General features: G+C 35.6%; 3 protein-coding genes and 1 pseudogene across 4 annotated transcripts; all 4 read right to left on the bottom strand.

Moving 5' to 3' along the window:
• Positions 1-491: 491 nt before the first annotated feature.
• On the bottom strand, positions 492-3,727 carry LOC109814866 (soyasapogenol B glucuronide galactosyltransferase). The gene is made up of 2 exons (XM_020379382.2): positions 2,876-3,727; positions 492-2,631 (listed from the first exon to the last, which is right to left on the bottom strand). Exons 1-2 carry the CDS (start codon positions 3,381-3,383, stop codon positions 1,559-1,561), a joined length of 1,581 nt encoding a protein of 526 aa, XP_020234971.2. The 5' UTR covers positions 3,384-3,727; the 3' UTR covers positions 492-1,558.
• Positions 3,728-4,380: 653 nt separating this feature from the next.
• On the bottom strand, positions 4,381-7,281 carry LOC109814882 (soyasapogenol B glucuronide galactosyltransferase). The gene has a single exon (XM_020379398.3). The coding sequence runs from the start codon at positions 6,685-6,687 to the stop codon at positions 5,200-5,202; it is 1,488 nt and encodes a 495-aa protein (XP_020234987.2). The 5' UTR covers positions 6,688-7,281; the 3' UTR covers positions 4,381-5,199.
• A 521-nt stretch (positions 7,282-7,802) lies between these two features.
• Positions 7,803-9,725, bottom strand: LOC109814881 (soyasapogenol B glucuronide galactosyltransferase pseudogene; annotated as a pseudogene). Its single transcript, XR_014433322.1, has 2 exons — positions 9,648-9,725; positions 7,803-9,513 (listed from the first exon to the last, which is right to left on the bottom strand). The product of XR_014433322.1 is annotated as a soyasapogenol B glucuronide galactosyltransferase pseudogene (transcript).
• Positions 9,726-20,887: 11,162 nt separating this feature from the next.
• Positions 20,888-23,989, bottom strand: LOC109814889 (soyasapogenol B glucuronide galactosyltransferase). Its single transcript, XM_020379405.3, is given in 2 exon segments — positions 20,888-22,334; positions 22,337-23,989. Coding segments are annotated over 2 exon segments (1,557 nt in total). The 5' UTR covers positions 23,643-23,989; the 3' UTR covers positions 20,888-22,083.
• Positions 23,990-25,221: the final 1,232 nt, after the last annotated feature.

The raw sequence follows: 25,221 nt of genomic DNA, 5'->3' as shown, positions 1-25,221 counted from the left end.
TCCTAACTGCAGAAGATCAGATTTTTATGCTATTTTTTAGGAAAATAAAAAACATGTTTACTAATAGGAAAAAGACAGCTTCCGTTGCATTTTTTTTTTTGGCACGATGTGTTAGTGGTTTATCTATCTATTAACAACTCTATAATTAGTTATTTTTGTTTTATAAATATGTCGTTCCATATCAGAATAAAAATACATCTTTTGTGGCCTCAATTTATTCGTTGTTTTCCTCTAACACCCAACATTTCAAAACTGCTCTTATAACCAAAAAAATAACAACACGGTTCTGCCTCTAATCCCACTGCACCATGGATTTCTAATAAGTGCTTGGTACTGTGATCAATCATGTATGTCTCATTGCTGTTATTTCGCTTCACTCAAAATTTCCTCTTTCTTTCACCAAATTTTGAATCTCTCTCTTGAACCATGAAAAGAAAGAAAAATAACTTGTAATATGGTTTGTTATTTATAGCCACGGGCTACATGTTAAAACCAGTTCACAATCCATAAGATTATTTAGGATTCTTTACCCTTGGATTATAGAATTAACCTTTTTCTTGTTTATTATAAATTACAATAAAATGAATCCGTAAGAAAAGAAAGTAACAACAAAAAGCTAAACAAATGCTCCGCGCATTATTTTTGCAGGATTTATTGAATTACTTGATCAAATTCTACATGGATAACAACTTTCATCTGATTCTTTCTTATTATAAACTCAAGATTGGTTCGAAGGATAACCATTTCGAGGTGAGAATCCACTAATAAAATAAATCTCATGTCACAACTCTCGGGCATTAATCAACTATTTTCTTTATCTTCACTGTCTTGGACCGATCTGTGAGATAAAAGGCAGAAAATAAATCCAATTAGTTTTGATATTTATGCATATATATTGAGACTAGATTGAACTCTTTCAAAATTTATGCACGTGTATTTTGCAATAGCAAGTTTTTTTTTTTTTTTTTGGTTCTTTTAATCTGTTTTTTCACAACTGAAAATTTGGATGATTATGTAATTTAGAACACAAGGGAATACTCACTATAATCCTCCTGGTACTTGTCTTCTGTTGAAAAGCGGTTCAATTTGCTGATTGAGTTTGTCTTAATATGTACTTAAAAACTTTTGGCCAACTTCAGCTACATAGTGTGCAGAATTTCTATTCTGACACCAGTATATCTTTCTTGCCATTATACTTGCTAAGAAGCTACATCAAATTTTATGCTTTCAGCGCACAACTATTGAAAAAAGAAAAACAGAATGTTTACACAGGTTTAGAGAAGTCCACTGACTTTCTTCCAAATAAACTTGGTGCTAGAAAGCAGCAATTTATTTAGCTTATGCTTCATGCCATTCATCAAACACCAAAATATGCCATGCAAGTGGCTTTGTAAAATCTATCATATTCTTATATCAAAGCAATGCACAAATAATTGGCTATCTTTATTTAAAATTTATCTGGAAAATAAAGACACACTTGGATATTGTTCAATCTTATTTGTAACATTCATCAACAATACCTCCTGAAGCACCAAAATAAGTCCTCCATTTCATTAATCTAATTTGTTCTATTAAGTGCTCTTGACATCTTCAATGATTTCAGCTTATCTAACAACTGCACCAAGTTGTTGTAAGAGGATCCACCCTCCTCTATAGTCTTCTTGGAAGCTTCACCAAGTTTTCTTGCTCTCCTCCTCATTTCTCTGCTCTCTTTGCTTCCCATCAATAGAATCACAGCCTTAGCAATGTCTTCTCTTCTCACAGCTGCATCCACACCAATACTCATCCAAAACTTGTTCTCTTTTGATCCCACTGGGACTCCAATTTTCAAGACATCAACTACCAACTTCTCATTGTAAAATTGGTCTGCAAACACAGGCCAAGTGACCATTGGTAAACCGGCACTCAGGCTTTCAAGAATGGAGTTCCAACCACAGTGAGTCACAATCCCTCCTATGGCAGGGTGGTCCAATATCAGCAACTGTGGCGCCCAGTTCCATATGATACAACCCTTCTTGCTTTCTTTCATCTTTTGCTCAAAATCTTGCAGAGAACTGTCTCCATCCCGATTCCTTTTCCGAATAACCCAAATGAAAACATGACCAGAATTTTGAAGTCCAAGAGCGATTTCAAGAAGCTGAGAATGAGGGAGCCTAATTAGGCTTCCAAAACTTATATAAAGTACAGACTCATTTTGCTTAGAGTTAAGCCAGTTTAGCCATTCTGACTCTTGTAAAAGCTCCTCCCTGTGTCCCCTATTGGCCTTTTCTTCATCACCCTTGTTAAGACAGGCTGAAACTGGTCCTACACTCCAACACTTGACCCCCTTTGTGCTCTCATAAAGTTGCTCATAATCACCTTCAAGTTCATGAAAACTGTTGTACAATGTTCCGAAGCTTCTGCTCTCTGATTCATATATTGCATTCAAATGATCTGTGAAGTCATTCTTAGTTCTCACCCATTCTTCCAGCTGCAGAGTGGTCATCTCGATGTTATGTGGAAGGCCAGGAACTGAAAACCTCTGGTTATCAGAAAACAACCTTTCATGAGGCTTATGCTGCTGAATAAAATGGCTAGCACATCTTGTGAAGTAGCTTGAGCTGTAGAAGTAAATCCTTGGAATGCCTAGTTGATGGGGGTTATTTTATGGTATTTGTCTGAGAGGATATTTTATGAGTTATTTTTATAAGGTTATTACACAAACATACTCCACAATGATGAGATATTGTCCGCTTTGGGCCTTAGCCCTCACGGTTTTGCTTTTGGTCATCACCCAAAAGGCCTCTCAATCATTGAAGTATGTTTATATTATATAAGTTGTTATTATTTGTCATATTTTATCGATGTGGGACTTGTTTGTATCCCAACACTAGTTTTGCTGCTGACTCCACTGTCCAAGGATAAAGCATGTCAGTTACAAGACAATCCGGTTGCATTTCTTGAAACAGAAGCTCAATTTGATCTTGGAGCATGGAAATTCCAACACTGATTTTGTCCAACATTTCTCTTGAAGTGATGTCTTTGACATTTTCAACCCCGTCAGGGAGACCAACTTGGGATGTTGGGAATTGGATCACATGTGTTCTGATGCAGTATCCACTGCTGAAATCACTATCTATGGCCTTTTGGAATGTTGAAGCATTAGCAGGAGTAGTGATAATGGTAACACTAACACCATGCTTGGCAAATAGTCTTGCTGTGTCTACCATGGGGTTCATATGTCCAGGAGCCGGATATGGAAGAAAAATCACATTCAGTTGTTGGGACTGAGATTCTGTCGTCATGGCAAGTTGAGATGAGAAAAATTGCTCACACTTATCTTTCCAAACACAATCAGAGCCTGTACCTCTTTTAATCTTCCTACTTCCTACGGCATGCTTCATGTGGTTAGTGATATTCTTTTTTATACATTTTTTGTGGTTTTGTTAACAGTTGTAGGTTTTGAGAAAGACAATATTTATTATACTTTTACATTTTTATGCAATACATGCCTTTTTTAATTTAATTGAAGTTTACAAACCTCTGTAAGCTGATGCTGATATTTTCTTTCCTTTTATATGGTGAGTTGACTTTCAATAATTTCTATTCTTATAATTACATTAAATACTTGAAAGGTGAACTTTGTAACTCATAACATCTTGCTTGACACAAATAGAATTCTTCTGTGGAGGATAATGTGGTGTGTACCAAAATATGATGACTCGATTTCAAAAATTGTCATTAATTCATCACTAAGCAGGTTCTTGTTTTTCCTGTTATTATCGACATGTTTGGAGATGCTTCTTTTGTTTGCTTATGCATCCTTAACATTTTCTTTAATGTCCCTCTGATTTGTCTCCATCTTTTTGTTTTATATTCTTAAGTTACTTATTTTTAAATTTCTCTTTTATATTAAAATTTGTATTTCTTCCCGAATATCAGATAGTTATCCTCTTCAATTACTTATTCTCAAACCTACCTTTATTATATATTAAATTAAATAAAATTATATTCTTTTGAAAGTAACTTAGTTAATGGTTTTGCATACTTTTCTTAAAGAATGACTCGTGCATTCTCAATTTCTTTTCTTATAAATTTTAAATTTTAATTATTCTAAATTGATGTTTCATATCTGTTTTATATTCTTAATTTCTTTTCTCTTTTAACATATATTTTAAACATTTTAGGTGAATTAGTGATGCATATTTTTATAATTATAAATATTTTCTCTTAAATATAATTTAGTTTATAATTTCAAGATTTTACTTGAATTTTAGAAGAACACTCATACATGAAATACTAATTAATTTTATCATAATACATTCACTATAATTTATATTAAAAAATACAAAATGTTAAGAATAGTGATAATTAATAAATTACAAAATTTAATAATACGTTTTATGTATTGCTGGGGCAAGATAAAACTAATGTGCTTATTAAGATGATAATGAAATGTTCAAAAAAAACTTGCTGCGAGCAACAATGATTTACTTGCTCCGTCTCAAACTTAAAACTATGCTATGCAACTGACTTACTAGTTACTAGAAACTAAAAACTTGAAATGGAATAAAATGTATGATCCAAGAATATTGATGGGTATATATTCCATATAATAAAAACCAAATCTAATTCCCAATGAATTTTGTTTCTTATTCGTCGGTTTTTATTTTATCTTTTTTGTAATGAAGGGTTTCACACATTGGAAAAATGTACTAATTGTGTTTTGCCAGAAACCAAAATACAATTAGTACATTCTCTCGGTTAACTTAATCAACCATGCAACTTACTATTTATTTATTTCTTCACATTAACCATAAAATGACAGCAAATTGTTATCTCCATTTCACTTACTATTTACTAAAAGGTTAAATGTGAATAAGATTTTAAAAATTAATGAAAATTTGTATTCTTCCACGAAGTTACGTGTGTATTCATAAAAAGTTATGTTATGTGATTATTGAAATATCTAAGAATGATTAACTTTACTTCAAAAGTAGTTAATATTAACCACATTATCGATAATTGTATGCAAATATATTTATCTATTCTTAACTACTTGTAAGATAAAACTAATGATATCTATACATGTAATTAATCGCGTTTGTTAATTGAGTGGACAAAGCCAGTAGTACATTATTAATCATTACTCAATAGAAAAGAAAATGTTGGATGCTATATTATCTTATTCAAAACCTTCAGCAAGACGAGTCCTCCATTTCAAATTTTCAAGTTTGTTTTCTCAAGTGCTTTAGATGCCTTCAAAGATTTGAGCTCATCTAACAAGTGCATCAAGTTGTTGTTAGAGGTTCCACCCTCATCTATACTCTTCTTGGAAGCATCTCCTAGTTTTCTTACTCTCATCCTCATTTCACTGCTCTCCTCTTTCCCCATCAACTCTACCACAGCCTTTGAAACCTTTTCCCTTCCCACCACTGCATCAACACCCTCACTTGCCCAGAACTTGTTTTCCTTAGCTCCCACTGAGACTCCAATCTTCAACACATCAACTAGCAGCTTCTCATTGTAAAATTGCTCTGCAAACATTGGCCATGTGACCATTGGCAATCCAGCACACACACTTTCAAGAATGGAGTTCCAACCACAGTGAGTCACAATGCCTCCTGTGGCAGGGTGCTCCAATATCTGCAACTGTGGTGCCCAGTTCCATATGATGCAACCCTTGTTGCTTTCTTTAATCCTTTGCTCAAACTCTTGAAGGAATCTGTCTCCATTCTCATTTTCATCCTTTTTTCTTACAACCCAGATGAAACTATGACCAGAATTTTCAAGCCCATGAGCAATTTCAACAATCTGAGCATGAGAGAGCCTGGTGAGGCTTCCAAAATTGACATAAAGTACAGACTCATTTTGCTTTGAGTTAAGCCAGTTTAGCCACTGTGGCTCTTGTGCAAGCTCCTCCTTGTGTCCCCTATTGGCCTTTTCTTCATCACTCTTGTTAGCCCAGGATGAAGCTGGTCCTACACTCCAACACTTGATCCCCTTTGTGCTCTTATAAAGATGCTCATAATCACGTTCAAGTTCATGAAAACTGTTGTACAGTGATCCATAGCTTCTGCTCTCTGATTCATATGCTGCATTCATAAAATCTGTGATTTCATCCTTAGTCCTCACCCATTGTTCTAGCTGCAGGGTGGTCATCTCAATATCATGTGGAAGGCCAGGGATTGAGAACTTTTGAGTATCAGAAACTAACCTCTCATGAGGCTTATGCTCGTGGATAAAATGTCTGGCACAGCTTGCAAAGTAGCTTGAGCTGAAATAGTAAAGCCTTGGAATGCCTAGTTTTGCAGCTGACTCCACTGTCCAAGGATAAAGCAGATCAGTGACAAGACAGTCTGGTTGCAGATCATGAAACAGAAGCTCAATTGGATCTTTGAGCATCGACATTCCATAACTAATTTTACCAAGCATTTCTGGGGAAGTGCCATCTTTGAGATTTTCAGCCCCATCAGGGAGACCAAGTTGGGCTGTGGGGAACGGAACCAGTTGAGTTCTGATGTTGTATCCACAATTCATGTCAGTGTCTATGGCTTTTTGGAATGTGGAAGCATTAGCAGGAGTAGTGATAATGGTAACACTAACACCATGCCTGGCAAATAGCCTTGCTGTGTCTATCATGGGATTCAGATGGCCTGGAGATAGATATGGTACAAAAATGATATTGAGTTGAGATTCTGTCTTCATGGCAAGTTGAGATCAGAAAAAAAGTTACTCCCACTTTTCAGCCTGTGCCTCTCTCTTTCAATCTTCCACAAGCATGTTTCAAGTGGTAAGTGATATTCTTTTTTATATGACTACTAGAACCATTCTGTGTTGATTATTAGTTTGATCATTTGGCCGGTTCTGTTATTGTTCTCCCCGTTACTCTTGACATGTTTCTTTCATTGGCTTCTGCTTAAAACGGTTGGTGAGATCAGTTTATTTATTGTTAACTTTTTTTACATCGCCCTTTGAATTGTCTCTTCTTCTTGTCTTCTCTTTCTGTTTTTTGTAGGGATAGAAACGGTTTGAATAGTTAAAACAAGGTTCAAAACTTGATAAGCATACTTTAAGATGAAAGAGTCGAACCTAAAAGTATGTCAATGTCTGTTTCTATGTTTTGACGGTCTATATACTTTACAATGATTATCAGACTGCATAAGCACGGTACAAAATAGGTAGATTTATTGATGGTTTGAACTTGTCATATATTTTGCTCTATGAATACTTGTTCTACCAAAGCAGCAGGAACCACTGCAGAAACAAGGCATGAAAATTTGATATTGCTACAAAAGAAACTGATTTATCATCTGACAAAGTCCAGCATCAAAATCTGAATTCACATTAACTTATAGTTTCAAAGAAATGGCTGCAAGCAAACCAGAAATGAAAAATAATTCAGCTCCCTGGTCTGATTATTTTAGGGGCCCGTTCTAGGATAAGTCGAGCATAAACTTCCTTTCGGCCCTCTATTATAAGGTCATCGCTGTGTCCCTTAAAAAAAATTAATTTTATATTAGTATTTATATAATTTTTTTAAAAAAAGTCTTACATACAGGACAACAGTAGTATGGTTCGGAAAAAAAAATTAAGAAAAATACTGATTAAATAAGATGTAAGACCAAAATACAGTTTACAATTTTCAATAGATTTTAGCTGATGGCAGGGAACGTAATAATAATAAGAAAAGTTTGATAGAAATTGCGTTGTTAGCCATTCTCTTTCTCAGCATGCTAATAGTTGGCATATCAGTAAACGTTTTCGGTAGGGAAATTTTATCGACGAAGAAATCAAGAAGCAAGTCTTTGTTTCATTTTCCCTACTTAGCCAAAATCTTCAAAATATGCAAATGACATGAAAGTTGTTCATCATGTTATAAAATCAAAAGGCTTCATAAATCACCAGCTGCACTTCTAGAGCCACTCATTAATACTCCATTTCAATTACATACTCTACTTTTGCCAAGTGCTTTAGATATCTTCAATGACTTAAGCTCCTGTATCAACTGAATCAAGTTGTTGTAAGAGGCTCCACCCTCCTCTACAGTCTTCTTGGAAGCATCACCAAGTTTTCTTGCTCTCTTCCTCATTTCTTTGCTCTCTTGGCTACTTCCCATCAAAAGCACCACAGCCTTCACAATCTCTTCCCTTCTCACCATTGCCTCATCACCCAGGCTCATCCAAAACTTCATTTCTTTCACTCCCACTGGGACTCCAATCTTCAACACATCAACTACCAACTTCTCATTGTAGGATTGCTCAGCAAACATAGGCCATGTGATCATTGACAATCCAGCACTCACACTTTCAAGAATGGAATTCCAACCACAGTGAGTCATAATTCCTCCTATGGCAGGGTGGTCCAATATCAGAATCTGTGGTGCCCAGTTCCATATGATGTAACCCTTCTTGCTTTCTTTCATCCTCTCCTCAAACTCTTGAAGGAAACTGTGTCCATTCTCATATCCATTCTTTTTTCTTACAACCCAGATGAAACTATGACCAGAAGTTTCAAGCCCATGAGCAATTTCTACAAGTTGAGCATGAGGGAGCCTGGTGAGGCTTCCAAAGCTTACATAAAGTACAGACTCATTTTGCTTTGAGTTAAGCCAATTTAGCCATTCTGGCTCTTGTGCAAGATCCTCCTTGTGTCCCCTATTGGCCTATTCTTCACCATCCTTGTTAACCCAGGCTGAAACTGGTCCAATAGTCCAACATTTGATCCCCAATGTACTCTTATGAAGTTGCTCATACTCACTTTCAAGTTCATGAAAACTATTATATAATGCCCCATAGCTTCTACTCTCTGATTCAAACATTGCATCAAAATAGCTTGTGGTTTCATTCCTAGTCCTTTCCCATTCTGCTACCTGTGGAGGGATCATCTCTATTTTTTGAGGCAAACCAGGAACTGTAAACTTGTGGGTATCAAAGGATAAGCTTTCATGAGGTCTATGCTTCCTGATAGAATTACTAACACAGTTAGAGAAGTAGCTTGAGCTGTAAAAGAAAATCCTTGGAATGCCTAGTTTTGCAGCAGACTCCACTGTCCAAGGATAACAAAAATCAGTCACTATACAATCTGGTTGCAGGTCTTGAAATAGAAGCTCAATTTGATCTTTGAGCATTGATATTCCATGACTGATTTTACCCAAAATTTCTGGGGTAGTGCTATCTTTGATGTTTTCAACCCCATCAGGGAGACCAAGTTGTGCTGCAGGGAATGGAACCACTTGAGTTCTGATGTGGTATCCACAATTGAAGTCACTGTCTATGGCCATTTGGAATGTTAAAGCATTAGCAGGAGTAGTAATGATGGTAACACTAACACCATGCTTGGCAAATAGTCTTGCTGTGTCTACCATGGGGATCATATGGCCAGGAGTTGGATATGGAAGAAAATTCACATTCAGTTGGTGCTGTGATTGAGCTTCCATTGCTTTTGCAGTAAATGATGTTCTATTCCTTAGGGGAGATGTTGCTTTTTTTTAAAAAGAATAAAGCTTGGAGAGAATGGTTTTCAAGCCTATGTCTGAAAAAAGAAAAAAGAACCATATCAAAAGCCAAAGACCATAGAAACCTTCATTATGTGCAATCATAATATAGGCCTAAATCAATAGAAGAAATTCCAAGGAACAAAATGATTGTTTAACAGTTGAAGCATACCTGGTCCATAAAATTCCTTGAAAATGTCTTCCTTTTCTCAGCAAAAGCGGTGTGCGAGCGTGCTAGTTTGTCTCTCAGTGAAAAGTTTTGCTTGAGATAGTAACATAAGAGGGTGAATTCTCTTTGTGCTGCTGGCCAATACTTTCTTGTATTTTTCGAAAACTCAAACCTTCGTCAAGCATCTTTAACGTGGTAACTGTTGTGCTGTTTGTTTTATATGATCATTTTTCATAGGTTGTCATGAGTCATTGTTTGTTCGTCTTATGTGTTAATTGTTTGGTAATTTTGCCGGCTATTTCATTCTCCGTTGTTCTTGACTTGTGCATTGTATGGTTTCTGCTTTGTTCGGCTTGTGGCATCAGTTATTTTTAACTTCGGTTCGGTTTTTGTCTCCTTAAACTCAACTCAAGGACACAGCTTGTAGTACAGTTGTAAGTAAAGTCCTTGTTAACTTGTTTGCAAGAGAATTACGATGGTTTGTACCTTTTTAGAGTATCTTAAATTTGAGATACTTATTTTATTTTTTTTTCATTGGAGAAGATTTGGGTCGCATTACAGGTTACGTAATTTTAAGCACAGTATATTATATAAGATACAGTTGCTTACAACAAAAAATTGTTTCAGTGAGTTGCTTACAATAAAATATTATAAAAATGTGAGTATCTTTATAATTGTTCAAAATTTGACTTGAGTGTGTTTTTTATCATTTATTTCTCAAATTTTACCATTCAACTTTTAAAATTACACATTTTATTATTTAACTATAAAAATTTTACATATTTTATCACTTTATTAATTAAATGTTTAATGTCATTTATTGACTATTAATTTAGTGTTGATTGCGAGACATTTTCTAAGCTACTTGTGAGACTAGTATGCTTATTTAAGTTCTTATGCATGTGAAAGTTTATGGAGAATGCTTATTTGAGAAAGTTATTGTGTGAAATGTCTATGCAAATGAGAAAAGAAAAAAATAATAATATATGGAGAAGGTTTATTTGGGAAAGTGAGGAGTGGGAGACACTTTAGAATATGTATTCTAATTTACAATATAAGAGTAGATGAATGTCAGAGTGGTTAAAATGAGTCGTTTGACCTGACTTAACATTTGTATAAGTTATATGTTTATTGGATAGGGTCGACCCTAAGTTTTTTAAGGCCATGATATCTTTAATTATTTAAGTATTGTCTTTGTATTTTTTTTCTACAAAATCATTAAGATATTAAAAGTGGAAATTTCTTTAGAACCTTTTTCTGTTACAGGGTATTAGTCTTGATAGTCAATGATATTGCGACATGTGTACTAAGTAATCACATCAGCTTTCGTTTGAATTTTTTACCAGTTTTGTTTTAAACCCGATGAATATGGATACGAGTAAGATCTTAAAAAAAAATCCACCCAAATTCCTCTTTCAATAGCATCTTTGTCTGCACAAAGTTGCTCTCCTCGACACCAAGAGTTTTTTGCTACCATTGTGATGGAGAATGCTTAACCGGTCAATAATGCCACGTAGCCACTGTATTTGGACCTAATGGAACTAGACGACCTCATCAGCCATTCAGTCTTCGACAAGATGTTGACGCTCGGCCAGCTCCTCAAGCACGTTGGAGACGCATGGAAGGAAGTCACCAATGACAAGAGCGAAACACCGCTGCAACATTCGCTCGACATTGCCAACTAACAAGTGTTATTGTACCTAAAATGTTGGATCATTTTAACACTTATCTAACTTGAATTAAGATATTTCTTTTTCATTTAACCCCTATAAATTTAGGAAGAATCAATAGGTTGTATAAATTACACTTTGTAAAGAGTTAATGAAGTTTTATTTATAAAGTTTTGGGTTTATATCTTGTAGGTATCAAAGAAGATCAAAGGCCTCCAAACATATTCAAAACCGCTCAATTATTTGTAAAGGTCAAAGAGTAAGAATTGGAGAAAAGCCAAAATTACTCGGCCATTTGGAAAGGGTTGAGCAGTTTGGGTTTGAGAAGGATGCAAAATCTGAATCCCAAGGATTTAGTGGATTCAAAATGGCTCAGCCCTTAAAGTTGGTTCACCTTAAAGAATTCTTCAATCCACTCAATTATTTGAAAAGGGATGTGAGCAATTTAATCTCTCTATTTCATAATCTGTTTTATTTTGCTACACATATATAAAGCCAAAAGGAGAAAATAGAGGGGGGAGACATAACAAAGAAGGGCAAAAATAACATAGCTACAAAAAGTCTACGAACTAGCTAGGAATAGGGTTCTAAGGATTTCTTTTTTTCTTCTTGTACTCTTTCTCCATGTATTATGGATTGGTTCTCACTACCATGAGTGATTGATTTTTTTATATTGGGAATAAATGTAAATCATCAAACTCTTATGTACTCCTTTTGATTCATATATATGATGATCTATTATTCAGTATTAGTGATTTGGATTTTGTTCTTATTGATAAGGTAAATTGATCACTCATCTTTGATCTTTGATTTAGATTTTGGTTGGAAAACATTTTCTAAATCTGGTTTTGAATCAAATCACCTAACTACTCTAAAAATTAGGAATGGATTTAGATTTGTTAGCTGTACAAGTTCTTAAACTTAATGCAAGGTTTATAATTTGATAAATATAGGATTCATTTATTGAGTTAGATTCTTTAAAATTTCTAAATACAAGGAATTGATTTGGAATGAATTTAATGAATTCAATGACATTGGATAATCGAAATCATATATAAATGTTTTACGATCACATAAGGGTGAGATTGGTAAAGTGTAATCCCAACAGTTTTATAAACTGTCATCTTCCTATGTTACTACTATTTTGTTTACAATCTTTTATAATTCCATTATTGAAATTTGAACAACATCATGTTTATAAAATCTTTGAATCTTTTTATTTCAAGCTTTCACTAGGATATCCAAAATTATAAATATCTTCCAAGTCTCTAAGGTTCTACAACTCATACTCTTTCTGTATACTATAGTGACTTGGTGCACATGCCTCAAAATCTTATCATTGACATCGTCGAAATTGAGCCTTGTTCATTGACTTTCATCCTCTCCTTCACCAACCTCATCTGCAGCATCAAGGTGTGCTGCAAAATAAGCCTTTCCACAATGCTCTCATGTTGTTGAGGGAGGGTGACAATGGTGGCAGAAACTCTTGGTGTCAAGACAAGCAAGTTCATGCCAATGAAGATGCTGCTAAAAGAGAAATTCGAGTGGGTTTTTTTTAAGAACTTACCCATATTCGTATTCATCGAGTTTAAAAAAGGGTAAAAAATTCAAATAAAAAACTGATGTGGTTAATTAGTACACATGTCACGATATCATTAGCTATTAAGAGAAAGGGCACCAGTACCCTCTAATAGAAAAGGATTCCAAAGGAATTTCCTAAAAGTATTCTTAGGATCATTCACAATAGACATATCTCATTTAATATAATTTTTTTTATAGTAATTCATCTTATAAATTACTTCCAAGGTTATTTCATGTTATTAAATCATACACTAGTGGAAAAAGGGGCTACTACGTCACCTAATTTACGTCGAAAAAACGTAAATACGACGTTAAAAAAATGTGGTGGCAGTTTCATAAATAAAGAGTGAATAATTTACGTCGGACATGGGGGTCCTACGTAAATTATACAATCTACGTCGGACAGTGTGTGTAGCCGACGTAGATTGTATAATTTACGTCGGACAACCCCCTGTCCGATGTAAATTAGTTATTATATGCCAACGTTTCACTTTCTTCCCGCGCGCATCTTGTTTGCAAAAACTTTCTAACTTCTCTCGTTCTCTCATTTTCTTTTTCTCTCGTTCGTTTTGCTTGCACATTGGACATTTCTCTGAGTCTGTAAGAGCTGCACATTCAACCTTTGAGGTAAGTTTCTTGTACGCAATTATTTTTTAAATTTTCTGTTAGATGTTCATTTGGAACGGCCCGTTCTGCAACTAGAATGGGCCGTTCTTGTTAAATTTTTTATTTGTTAATTGTTGATCTGGAACGGGCCGTTCCAGATGCATTAAAGAAGGACTTTTTAGGCATTGAGTATTATTTGTTTTTTTATTACTTGTTTTGCTATGTTGTTATTATCCTTTTTATTTTATTTGTCTATTCAGTTAATTCATTGTTTTAATAATGAGCGTTTAATTTTTTCAGGATTATGGAGGATTCGGGGTCTGGCAGTGGAAGGAGGGAAGGTAGATCTATCACCCGATTGTTTGGGTTGACAGCTGGACGCATTGCCAAGGAGAGGACACCAGTTGAGGTGGATCCTCGTTCTGGCAAGGCGTCAGGCCCAAATGCTGCCAAGTTTAAGAGCTATTTGGGAGTCCTAACTCGACGACATGTTTCTATTATCATTCCATCATGGGATGACGTTCAGGAGGTTGACAAGAACCTCATGTGGCAGGATATTCAGGTATATACTTTCACATCCCTTCAATATTATATAACTTAAATACATTATTTATTATTTGTTGTTATTTTCATAGCAAAATTTTGACATTCCCAACACTGAGGTCATGAGGAGGAAGATGTTATCTGCCCTTGCCACCAGGTGGAGAGACTTCAAGACTTTCTTGACACGGGAGTATGTATTTGGAGAGCGACAAAATGAGACTCCCTGTCTAAAGTACCAGATCACTAATGAGGAGTGAATGCAATTTCGTGCCACTCGATTGGACCCTTCTTGACAGGTTAACTCTTACATTGACACAAATACTTAATCATTATTTTAATTAATCTCATTTTCTTTTTTGTAATATTGCAAGCCAAAAGAATAGATGCCCAAGAACGATAGAGCAAGAATGGTGCACCCCATCTATTGTCAAGAGGGGAATATGAATTAAAAAAAATAAAATGATGAAGGCTAGGGCAGAGGTAGCAGGGGTTGAGACTGCTGACCGTGTGGAGTCACCTCCCCGCCATGAGATGTGGATAACAGCCCGAACAAAATCAGATGGGCAAATGACTTCTGAGTCTGCAAGGGTCATTGCTGATAAAATAGTAAATAAAAATATACAAACTAAGACTCTTCATTTCAACTCATTTAATTCATAAGTGTAGTTTAGGGTATACTTATGTTAATATGTTGCAGTAGGTTTTAGTTGAGCAGACCACCCAGGGTTCATTTGTTTCCCATGGTCGGGATGATATCCTCACAATGGCCATAGGAAGGCCAGAGCATGCAGGCCGTGTGCGTGGTGTTGGTGGTTCTTGGAGCTACCGAGATTTCTTTGGTGCATGATCATCGAGGAGAACTGTTGACTCTTGCAGTCAAGAGGCCATGCAGAGAATGGAGATGCAATTTGAAGAGAAATTGAAGAACATTCGAGAAGAGTTTGAACAGAAGTTTGAACTTTTGGCTCGTTCTCAGCAACAGACTATAGTTGCTCATGATTGTGTTCGAGTCAGCACTAAAGGGAGTTGTGCTGCTCCAGATCCCTCAGCGAAACAGACTCACACTGATGTACCAAACCAGTGTGAGTTATATGTTGAGGATGACCCCCCACGGTTAGTGGCTATTGGCCAAGTATTTGAGGGTAGCTCAACCATCCATGGCGTCCCTCTACAGCCAGACTGGACACAGGTTGTGGTTGACCAAGTTCAAGACGGTGCTGCTCCAGTGCCTTTGCCCAATACAGAGGTTCAACTAGTGAGGCAGGCAACCGACACATTCTTAGCTTGGCCAAAACGTTTGGTTATGCCGTTTTCAGCACGGGCAAAGGTAATACTATTATTACTCTTTTATATTCTTATAATTCTATTATTATTTAACTAATTTTGATTATTTCTTTAGGATTTTATCAATCGTGGTAAGGAGGTCATGAGAGAACCTCATGTTGATCATGCTAATATCGCAGAAGCTGAGGATGATCCCATATCTAGGCTTCTAACCATATTACCACGATTAAAGAAGAAACCAATTCAATTGTAGTGGGACATTAGAGTTTTTGGAGTTGATAGCTCTAATGTTCCACTATACATATCCCTGCTTGATGCATTAGAGATTGTTGGGGAAACTCCATGTTAAATATATCTATGATACAGTTGTGGGCCATGTAAGTCATATTTTCTTTTATGAGTCTAAATTTACAATAATTACATTTAACTTATAATAATTATTTGTGTTAGGTACATGGACAAATTGAGTGTGGAGCAAGCACAAGCACAAGTATATGGATTTATTGAGCCTCAATCCATCCAAAAATCAGGAAACACTCAGGTCCAGATCCAACAATATATGCAAACATGGATGAGTGACTCAGGAAGAGATATATACATGGCTCCATACATTGACGGGTTAGCTTTTTAATTGGTTTTTTAATCATGGTAATTTTATAACTAATTTGTTTGTCATAGATTGTAGGTCTCATTGGCAGTTAATGGTAATCATTCCTAAGGAATATACCATGGTGTGGTTTTGTTCACTACATCGAAAACCAAGCCACGAAATTAAATGTCAATTACAAGGGTAACTAAAATTTTTCATTATGTTTTAAAATTGTAATTATATATATTGGCTAACATCTATTTTTATTTCAATTGATTAGAATCGTGTCTGGAGCTAATATTTTAAGTGAAAGAAGCAGATCATCAAAGACATTGCACTTCATATACCCTAAGGTTAGCAAATTAATTAATACAGGCAATAATATTTAAATTTATTGACTTTGAAAATAATAGTTATTTGTTTCTCATTTTAGTGTAATAAGCAACAAGACTCGTTTGAATGTGGCTATTACATCACGTATTGGATGAGAGCCATAGTTTCTGCTGGTATTACTGATTCTTGGGCGCAGGTAATTCATATAAAAAATTATTTAAGTATATTTACCTTTACAATAATTAACATTGTATATTAATGACACTTAAATTAATGTTTCAGGTCTTTCAAGATCCATCTCCATTGCCCGAAATGAGATCATCAAGATAAGAGAACAATGGGCAACTTTTTTTCTTCAAAGTATACAATAGTTAGATTTCTAAGTTTAGTTAGTTAGATATTATGTTTCTAGTTTGATAGCATTGACAAACATATGTTTTATAGCTTTTTTAGGATAATAGGATTTACATTGTTATAATTTATGTTTTTTAAGATTTATATATTATTTTCTTTTTGTCATTCAATTTTGAAATATAATTTCAATTTGTATTCTGGACTGCCTGGTTTATATATGCAGGTTTTAATTTGGGTATATCAATAATAAAAAAAAAAATTTAAAAAAAATGTCAGATTTTACATCGGACTACATCATAGCCGATGTAAATTTACGTCGAACCTAGCACTGGCCGACGTAAATTTACGTCGGACATGGTGTAGTCCGACGTAAAATCTCGCGTTAATTTGTTCACATTTCAGGCCCTTTTTTACGTCGGGCAAAGGGCATGTCCGACGTAAATTTACGTTGTCTCTCATATGCAACGTAAATTTACGTCTCTTGCATTAACGTCGGAGCATTTTCTGACGTAAAATCCTTAAAATAACCGACGTAAAAGACCCCTTTTATACTAGTGATAAGTGCCTAATTAACTATATTGAATAGGTTGTCCAGCGTGAATATATTAATTTTCATCATTAAAATATTCAATTTCATCATATAATCATCTTCATTTTTATTATTTTCAACTATTCTCTAAATTTTTAGCTTTGTAGTCTAGATTACCAAGATTTGCATCATTTTGAAGAAAAATCATAGGATATTTAACAAAAAAGAATATGAAAAACACCCTCTTGAGAATCAATATCAATTTTGATTAATATGTTTATTTCTTTTTCGTTTTAAATGACCATAAGGTTATTTTCTATGCAAATGTTTAAATCCAAACAACTAGACAAATATAGATAAAAAAAACTAAATTATAATCTATATATGATCCAAATTATGAGTATTTAATGAGTAAATGAATGAGATGAAATAGTATTATCTAATTACTTATTTTTAAACCTTCACGCAACTTGTCGTAATAGAATAAAAAAATAATAACAGTTGGATGTCACCATGAAATTTATAATGACTAACAAATAAAAATTTTCAATTTGATTTTAAGATTCTAATAGAGCATAAAAGGTCACAATTAAGATAATATGAAGAAAATTACAAATAAATTTTTATTGAAAAATAAAAATACCACATATCAATTGATTAATTGTTGTTGATTAGTTTATTTTTTATAATAATATTTTCTTATATAATTCAATTATGTAATTTTTATTTTTATATTTGTATAATTTTAAAAAAAAATTAATGCCCTTTAAAAACGATGTCTTGAACCATCGTCCACCCTAATCATGCTCAGAGTCATCATTGTTTATTGGCTCGGCTTGAACTAATGACTTGTTAGATTCAATTAAGTTGAATTACTTTATATATTTTAATAATTCTATAATGATATATATATATATATATATATATATATATATATATATATATATATATATCGAAGCGTTGTAAGAATTTTTTATACTATGAATCGTGGTGAATTCTCTGAAAGACCACTTTCACAAGTGGTCCATGGGTGCATCATCAGTTTTCACCCTTAGATGCATCTAAACTAGTAGACCATAATACACCTTACGACACTAGATCTAAATTTTCGATTTTTTTACTAATTTTTTTTTAAATTACCCAAAAAAAAAAAAACACGTGGCAACAGACGCAGCTGCTACTGACACTCGGAATGGGCCGTTCTGAAATTAGAACGGGCCGTTCTAAATGAACAAATAACACATAAATATTGGACCAGAACGGGCCCATAATACAAGACCAAACAATATAAACTCCTATACTACCAAATATATGAGAAAGGCAGTCATCCATGTAAAGTCCAAGTAAAGAGAACCTTAGGCCCACCAAACCCATTGGGCTCACTAAGCTCAGAAGTAAACAAAAGCCCAAAGGCCCACAAAGCCCAAAACTAGGCCCAACAAGCTTAAAACCCAAAAAGTCTTATACTAACGCCCATAATACAAGACCAAACATTATAAACTCCTATACTACCAAATATATGAGAAAGGTGGTCATCCATGTAAAGACCAAGTAAAGAGAACCTTAGGCCCACCAAACTCATTGGGTTCACTAAGCTCAGAAGCAGTCAAAAGCTCAAAGGCCCATGAAGCCCAAAACTAGGCCCAATAAGCTTAAAACCCAAAAAGTCTTATACTAAGGCCCATAATACAAGACCAAACATTATAAACTCCTATACTACCAAATATATGAGAAAGGTGGTCATCCATGTAAAACCCAAGTAAAGAGAACCTTAGGCCCACCAAACTCATTGGGCTCACTAAGCTCAAAAGTAAACAAAAGCCCAAAGGCCCATAAAGCCCAAAACTAGGCCCAATAAGCTTAAAATCCAAAAAGTCTTATACTAAGACCCATAATACAAGACCAAACAATATAAATTCCTATACTACCAAATATATGAGAAAGGTAATCATCTATATAAAGCCCAAGTAAAGAGAACCTTAGGCCCACCAAATCCATTAGGCTCACTAAGCTCAGAAGTAATCAAAAGTCCAAAGGCCCATGAAGCCCAAAACTAGGCCCAATAAGCTTAAAGCCCAAAAAGTCTTATACTAAGGCCCATAATACAAGACCAAAACAAAAGCCAAAGGTCCATGAAGTACAAAACTAGGTTAGTGAGCCCAATGGGTTTGGTGGGCCAAAGGTTCTCTTTACTTGGGCTTTACATAGATGACCACCTTTCTCATATATTTGGCAGTATAGGAGTTTATATTGTTTGGTCTTGTATTATGGGCCTTAGTATAAGACTTTTTGGGTTTTATGCTTATTGGGCCTAGTTTTGGGCTTCATGGGCCTTTGGACTTTTGATTGCTTTTGAGCTTAGTGAGCCCAATGGGTTTGGTGGGCCTAAGGTTCTCTTTACTTGGGCTTTACATAGATGACCACCTTTCTCATATATTTGGTAGTATAGGAGTTTATATTGTTTGGTCTTGTATTATGGGCCTTAGTATAAGACTTTTTGGATTTTAAGCTTATTGGGCCTAGTTTTGGGCTTCATGGGCCTTTGGACTTTTGATTGCTTTTGAGCTTAATGAGCCCAATGGGTTTGATGGGCCTAAGGTTCTCTTTACTTGGACTTTACATAGATGACCACCTTTCTCATATATTTGGTAGTATAGGACTTTATATTGTTTGGTCTTGTATTATGGGCCTTAGTATAAGACTTTTTGGGTTTTAAGCTTATTGGGCCTAGTTTTGGGCTTCATGGGCCTTTGGACTTTTAATTGCTTTTGAGCTTAGTGAGCCCAATGGGTTTGATGGGCCTAAGGTTCTCTTTACTTGGATTTTACATAGATGACCACCTTTCTCATATATTTGGTAGTATAGGAGTTTATATTGCTTGGTCTTGTATTATGGGCCTTAGTATATGACTTTTTGGGTTTTAAGCTTATTGGACCTAGTTTTGGGCTTCATGGGCCTTTGAGCTTTTGACTGCTTCTGAGCTTAGTGAGCCCAATGAGTTTGGTGGGCCTAAGGTTCTCTTTACTTGGTCTTTAGTATAGGAGTTTATATTGTTTGGTCTTGTATTATGGACCTAAGTATAAGACTTTTTGAGTTTTAAGCTTGTTGGGCCTAGCTTTGGGCTTCATGGGCCTTTAGACTTTTGATTGCTTTTGAGCTTAGTGAGCCTAATGAGTTTGATGGGCATAAGGTTCTCTTTACTTGGACTTTACATAGATGACCACCTTTCTCATATATTTGGTAGTATAGGAGTTTATATTGTTTGGTCTTGTATTATGGGCCTTAGTATAAGACTTTTTGGATTTTAAGCTTATTGGGCCTAGTTTTGGGCTTCATGGGCCTTTGGACTTTTGATTGCTTTTGAGCTTAATGAGCCTAATGGGTTTGATGGGCCTAAGGTTCTCTTTACTTGGGCTTTACATGGATTACCACCTTTCTCATATATTTGGTAGTATAGGAGTTTATATTGCTTGGTCTTGTATTATGGGCCTTAGTATATGACTTTTTGGGTTTTAAGCTTATTGGACCTAGTTTTGGGCTTCATGGGCCTTTGAGCTTTTGACTGCTTCTGAGTTTAGTGAGCCCAATGAGTTTGGTGGGCCTAAGGTTCTCTTTACTTGGTCTTTAGTATAGGAGTTTATATTGTTTGGTCTTATATTATGGACCTAAGTATAAGACTTTTTGGGTTTTAAGCTTGTTGGGCCTAGCTTTGGGCTTGATGGGCCTTTAGACTTTTGATTGCTTTTGAACTTAGTGAGCCTAATGGGTTTGATGGGCATAAGGTTCTCTTTACTTGGACTTTACATAGATAACCACCTTTCTCATATATTTGGTAGTATAGGAATTTATATTGTTTGGTCTTGTAGTATGGGCCTTAGTATAAGACTTTTTGGGTTTTAAGTTTATTAGGCCTAGTTTTGGCCTTTATTCATAAGATGTTTGATGTCATTGAGGAAGGGGCTTCATATCTCGCTCAATTGAAAAACTATGCTTAAATTTTAATCATATGTTATTTTTAAATCTGGAACGGACCGTTCAGATTTCAGAATGGCCCGTTCTGGTGTAGTTTATCACGTGTTTTTTTTTCTTCTAGAACGGCCCGTTCTGGTGCATTATTCCTGTCTTATTTTTTCATCTAGAACGGGCCGTTCTGGTTTCAGAACGGCCCATTCTGAAAGTGACAGCTGCTGCGTCAATCATCGTAATACGTGTTTTTTTTAGGTAATTTAAAAAAAAAATTCAGTAAAATATTCAGAAATTTTATCCGGTGTGTGAAGGTGTACAATATATTTTCTCACTAAATCACAATCTCAACCATTCATTGTTTTTAATATTATATCTATGGTGATTTTAAATGCACCATCCATGGACCACTTGTCCAACTTCTCCATCATAGACATCACCATGAATCGTACCTAAACTGAGAATCGACCGAATATAAGTGAATATATCCTTTAATTTTGCTTTGAGTACAGCTTGTTGATGAAAAAAAGTTATAGGTTTATTGCCCTGTTTGATCCTCCATGGGCCAAGAGACGATGATTTGATTACTAGATTTCGAAAACTTTTCTCCAACATATACATTACTTATAAAATCAAATGATACTTTTTTTCACGGCATACCAAGTTCTGTATGTAGTAGTAAATTGATGTAGGAACAGCTATGTACTTTTACTTGACACACTCAAATACATGAAATTTTATTCATGACAAGATTTCTTTTTCCTAACATGGAATCTTCAAAACATGCAAATGACATGGTAAAAACTAGAATATTCTTATATCAAAACAGCTCACAAGTAATTAGCTAGCTAGCTAAACATCAAATTTAGCTGCAAGAAAGACATAGTTGGACGTTTTCCCATTTTATTATCTAAAAACCTTCATCAGCTTCACCTCCTAAAGCACCACGAATATCAGCCCCCTACTTGAATGATCTGATTTGGTTTCTCAATTGCCCCTAGCCCTAGTTATCTTCAATGATTTGAGCTCATCTAGCAACTGCATCAAGTTGTTGCAAGAGGATCCACCCTCCTCTATGCTCTTCTTGGCAGCATCACCAAGCTTTCTTACTCTCATCTTCATTTCACTTCTCTCTTCTTTTCCCATAATCAGTTTCACAGCCTTTGCGATCTCTTCCCTTCCCACAGCTGCATCCTCTCCCATGCTTCGCCACTTGTTTTCTTTCACTCCAACTGGACTCCAATCTTCAACACATCAACTACCAACCTCTCATTGTAAAATTGATCAGCAAACATTGGCCATGTGACTATTGGCAATCCAGCACACACACTTTCAAGAATGGAATTCCAACCACAGTGAGTTACAATGCCTCCTGTGGCAGGGTGCTCCAATATCTGCAACTGTGGTGCCCAGTTCCATATGATGTAACCCTTCTTGCTCTCTTTCATCTTCTGCTCAAACTCTTGCAGGAAACTGAACTCATTCTCATTTCCATCATTTTTCCTGATGACCCAGATGAAACTGTGACCAGAATGTTCAAGACCATGAGCCAGTTCAACAAGTTGAGCATGAGGGAGCCTGGCAAGGCTTCCAAAACTTACATAAAGCACAGACTCATTTTGCTTTGAGTTGAGCCAATTTAGCCATTCTGAATCTTGTGCGAGGTCATCCCTGTGTCCCCTGTTAACCCAGGCTGAAATTGGTCCTAAACTCCAAGATTTGATCCCCACAGTGCTCCTATACAGTTGCTCATAATCTCCTTCCAGTTCATGAAAATTGTTGTACACTACTCCATAGCTTCTTCTCTCTGATTCATATACCGTCTCAAAAAAGTCATTGAGAAAACTATTGGTCGGTTTCCATTCTGCTAGCTGCAGAGGGGTCATCTCTATTCTGTGAGGCAAACCAGGAATTGTAAACTTGTGAGAATCAGAAAGCAACCTCTCATGAGGCTTGTGCTTCATGATAGAATGTCTGGCACATGTGGAGAAGTAGCTTGAGCTGTAATAGTAAAGCCTTGGAATGCCTAGTTTTGTAGCAGACTCCAATGTCCAAGGATACAACATATCTGTGACTATACAATCCGGTTTCAGATCTTGAAACAGAAGCTCAATTTGATCTTTGAGCACTAATGTCCCATGCATGAATTTTTCTATCATTTCTGGGGAAGTGCAATCTTTGAAACTCTCAACCCCATCAGGGAGACCAACTTGGACTGCAGGGAATGGAACAACTTGAGTCCTGATGTTGTATCCACAACGGAAGTCAGTGTCTGTGGCCTTTTGGAATGTGGAAGCATTAGCAGGAGTAGTGATGATGGTAACACTAACACCATGCTTGGCAAATAGCCTTGCTGTGTCCACCATGGGGATCATATGGCCAGGTGTTGGAAATGGAAGAAAAATGACATTCAGTTGGTGCTGTGGTTCAGCTTCCATTGCTATTGCAGTCTCTGAAGGTACACAACTGGATGAGAAAAAGGATATGTTGTTGACGGTTGTAGTTTGTGAACGGTGGTCACGTTTGATGAGTTCACTAGTAATCATTTACAAATAACAGAGGTCAAATTTCAATAGAAAAAGTCTTTGTGTGTCAGGCATGCGATCGATTAATCAGTAGAAAAAGTTTCAATGGAGGAACGAGACAGTAGAATGTAGAAACATGTCTGCTCTAGGAAACTTTTTCTTACAGTTGCGCTAGCACGGATTATTCCTTTTCTTATATTAATTATTTCTATTTTTAATTGAACTATATATTTTTTTAGGATAAAGGAATGAAGGAAGAGAAAAAAAAAAAGTCCAAATAATCGGTAGGAGAAAGATCATCTAATTTAAAAAAAAAATGGAATAGAAAATCGAAAGGATTAAAAAAATAAAGATTACAAAAGAATAATATATAAAATTAAAATAATGACTTTTAATGACTCAATTTATTGACATAATTATCATCCAAATTTACAATTAGTTATTAACCCTTCCATTTTTCATACATTAATATTGTATGGTAGTTGTAAATATTAGTAAGATAAATTGACAATGTGACATGAATTATATGACCACAGCTTCCAAACAAGTTCCTATCTTATTTATAAGAGAAAATTGATTTAAATTTCTCTCATTTTTTTAAAAATCTTTTTTGACTTGGAATGGGTGAGGACATAGGTCGATATTTTATTTTATTTTCCAATTCTTTTATGATTTGTAAATATATGACATTAATTTTATAGATTTTTTTAATATGAATTTCCATGTAAATATGAATTTGTAAACATTTCTTGGGAAATATTGAAGGATTTGAATGTGAGACAAGTTATGTTTGAAGCAATTTAAATAACTTTCGAGAAATTTTTTTTAAAAAATTGATTTCCCAAATTCTATCTACCTCTAGAAGAATTAGAAAAAAAGTTTAAAATTATAATTGTTTCTACTGTAAGTTCGCTATCATTGTTAGGGTCACCGCATCCGAGGTATTGTCCGTTTTGCCTCATTGAGCCGTCATGATTTTGTCTTTTAAAAGACGCCTCAGTGGGTTAAAGAGGAAGGGTGTTTATAAATTACACTTAGCCTCGACTGCTAAGCGATATGGGCCTTTTAGGCAATACTGGAACAAGTCCCCAGTCGATGCTAAGGGACAAGAGTGGCCTGGACCCTCCTTCTAGCGCCAATGTTCCTACCATAAGTCCGTTGTCATCGTTAGGGTCACCGCATCTGAGGTATTGTCCGCTTTGGCTCGTTGGGCCGTCACGGTTTTGTCCTTTAAAAGGTGCCTCTGGTGCTTTGGTCGGGTCAAGATTGGTGGGGTGGCGAGGAAGTGCTTAAAGGCTGAGAATGCTGCTTTGCATTGGTCGGTCTATGCGAACTCCTTGGGCTTTCGGAGTATCTGTCTGATGGAGTAGTCGGTCTTGACGACGATATGGTGACTTTGGAAGTATGGTCAGAGTTGTCGGACGACGGTGACAAGCGCTAGGGCGAGCTTCTCGATGGTTTGGTACCTCGTCTCCGTTCGCCCCCTCTTCCTGTACGAGGGCTGCACTGATGGCGACGTCGGTAGCCGCGAGGTACAGGAGTAATTCGCCTTGGTGGATTAAGGAGGAAGGGTGTTTATAAACTACCCTTAACCTCGACT

Source organism: Cajanus cajan, chromosome 4 (assembly GCF_000230855.2).
Source record: "Cajanus cajan strain Asha chromosome 4, NIPB_CcT2T_4, whole genome shotgun sequence".
Classification (NCBI taxonomy): domain Eukaryota; kingdom Viridiplantae; phylum Streptophyta; class Magnoliopsida; order Fabales; family Fabaceae; genus Cajanus; species Cajanus cajan.
Note: the sequence above shows the minus strand (reverse complement) of the source record. Positions and strands in the feature narration are given on the sequence as shown.

What these genes read in the sequence shown, in the direction of transcription:
- LOC109814866 (XM_020379382.2), bottom strand. Translation starts at nt 3,383, where the DNA reads ATGAAGCATGCCGTAGGAAGTAGGAAGATTAAAAGAGGTACAGGCTCT. An exon ending in GACAGTGGAGTCAGCAGCAA is followed by an intron (nt 2,632 to 2,875) that starts AACTAGTGTTGG and finishes ATAACCCCCATC; the next exon opens with AACTAGGCATTCCAAGGATT.
- LOC109814882 (XM_020379398.3), bottom strand. Translation starts at nt 6,687, where the DNA reads ATGAAGACAGAATCTCAACTCAATATCATTTTTGTACCATATCTATCT.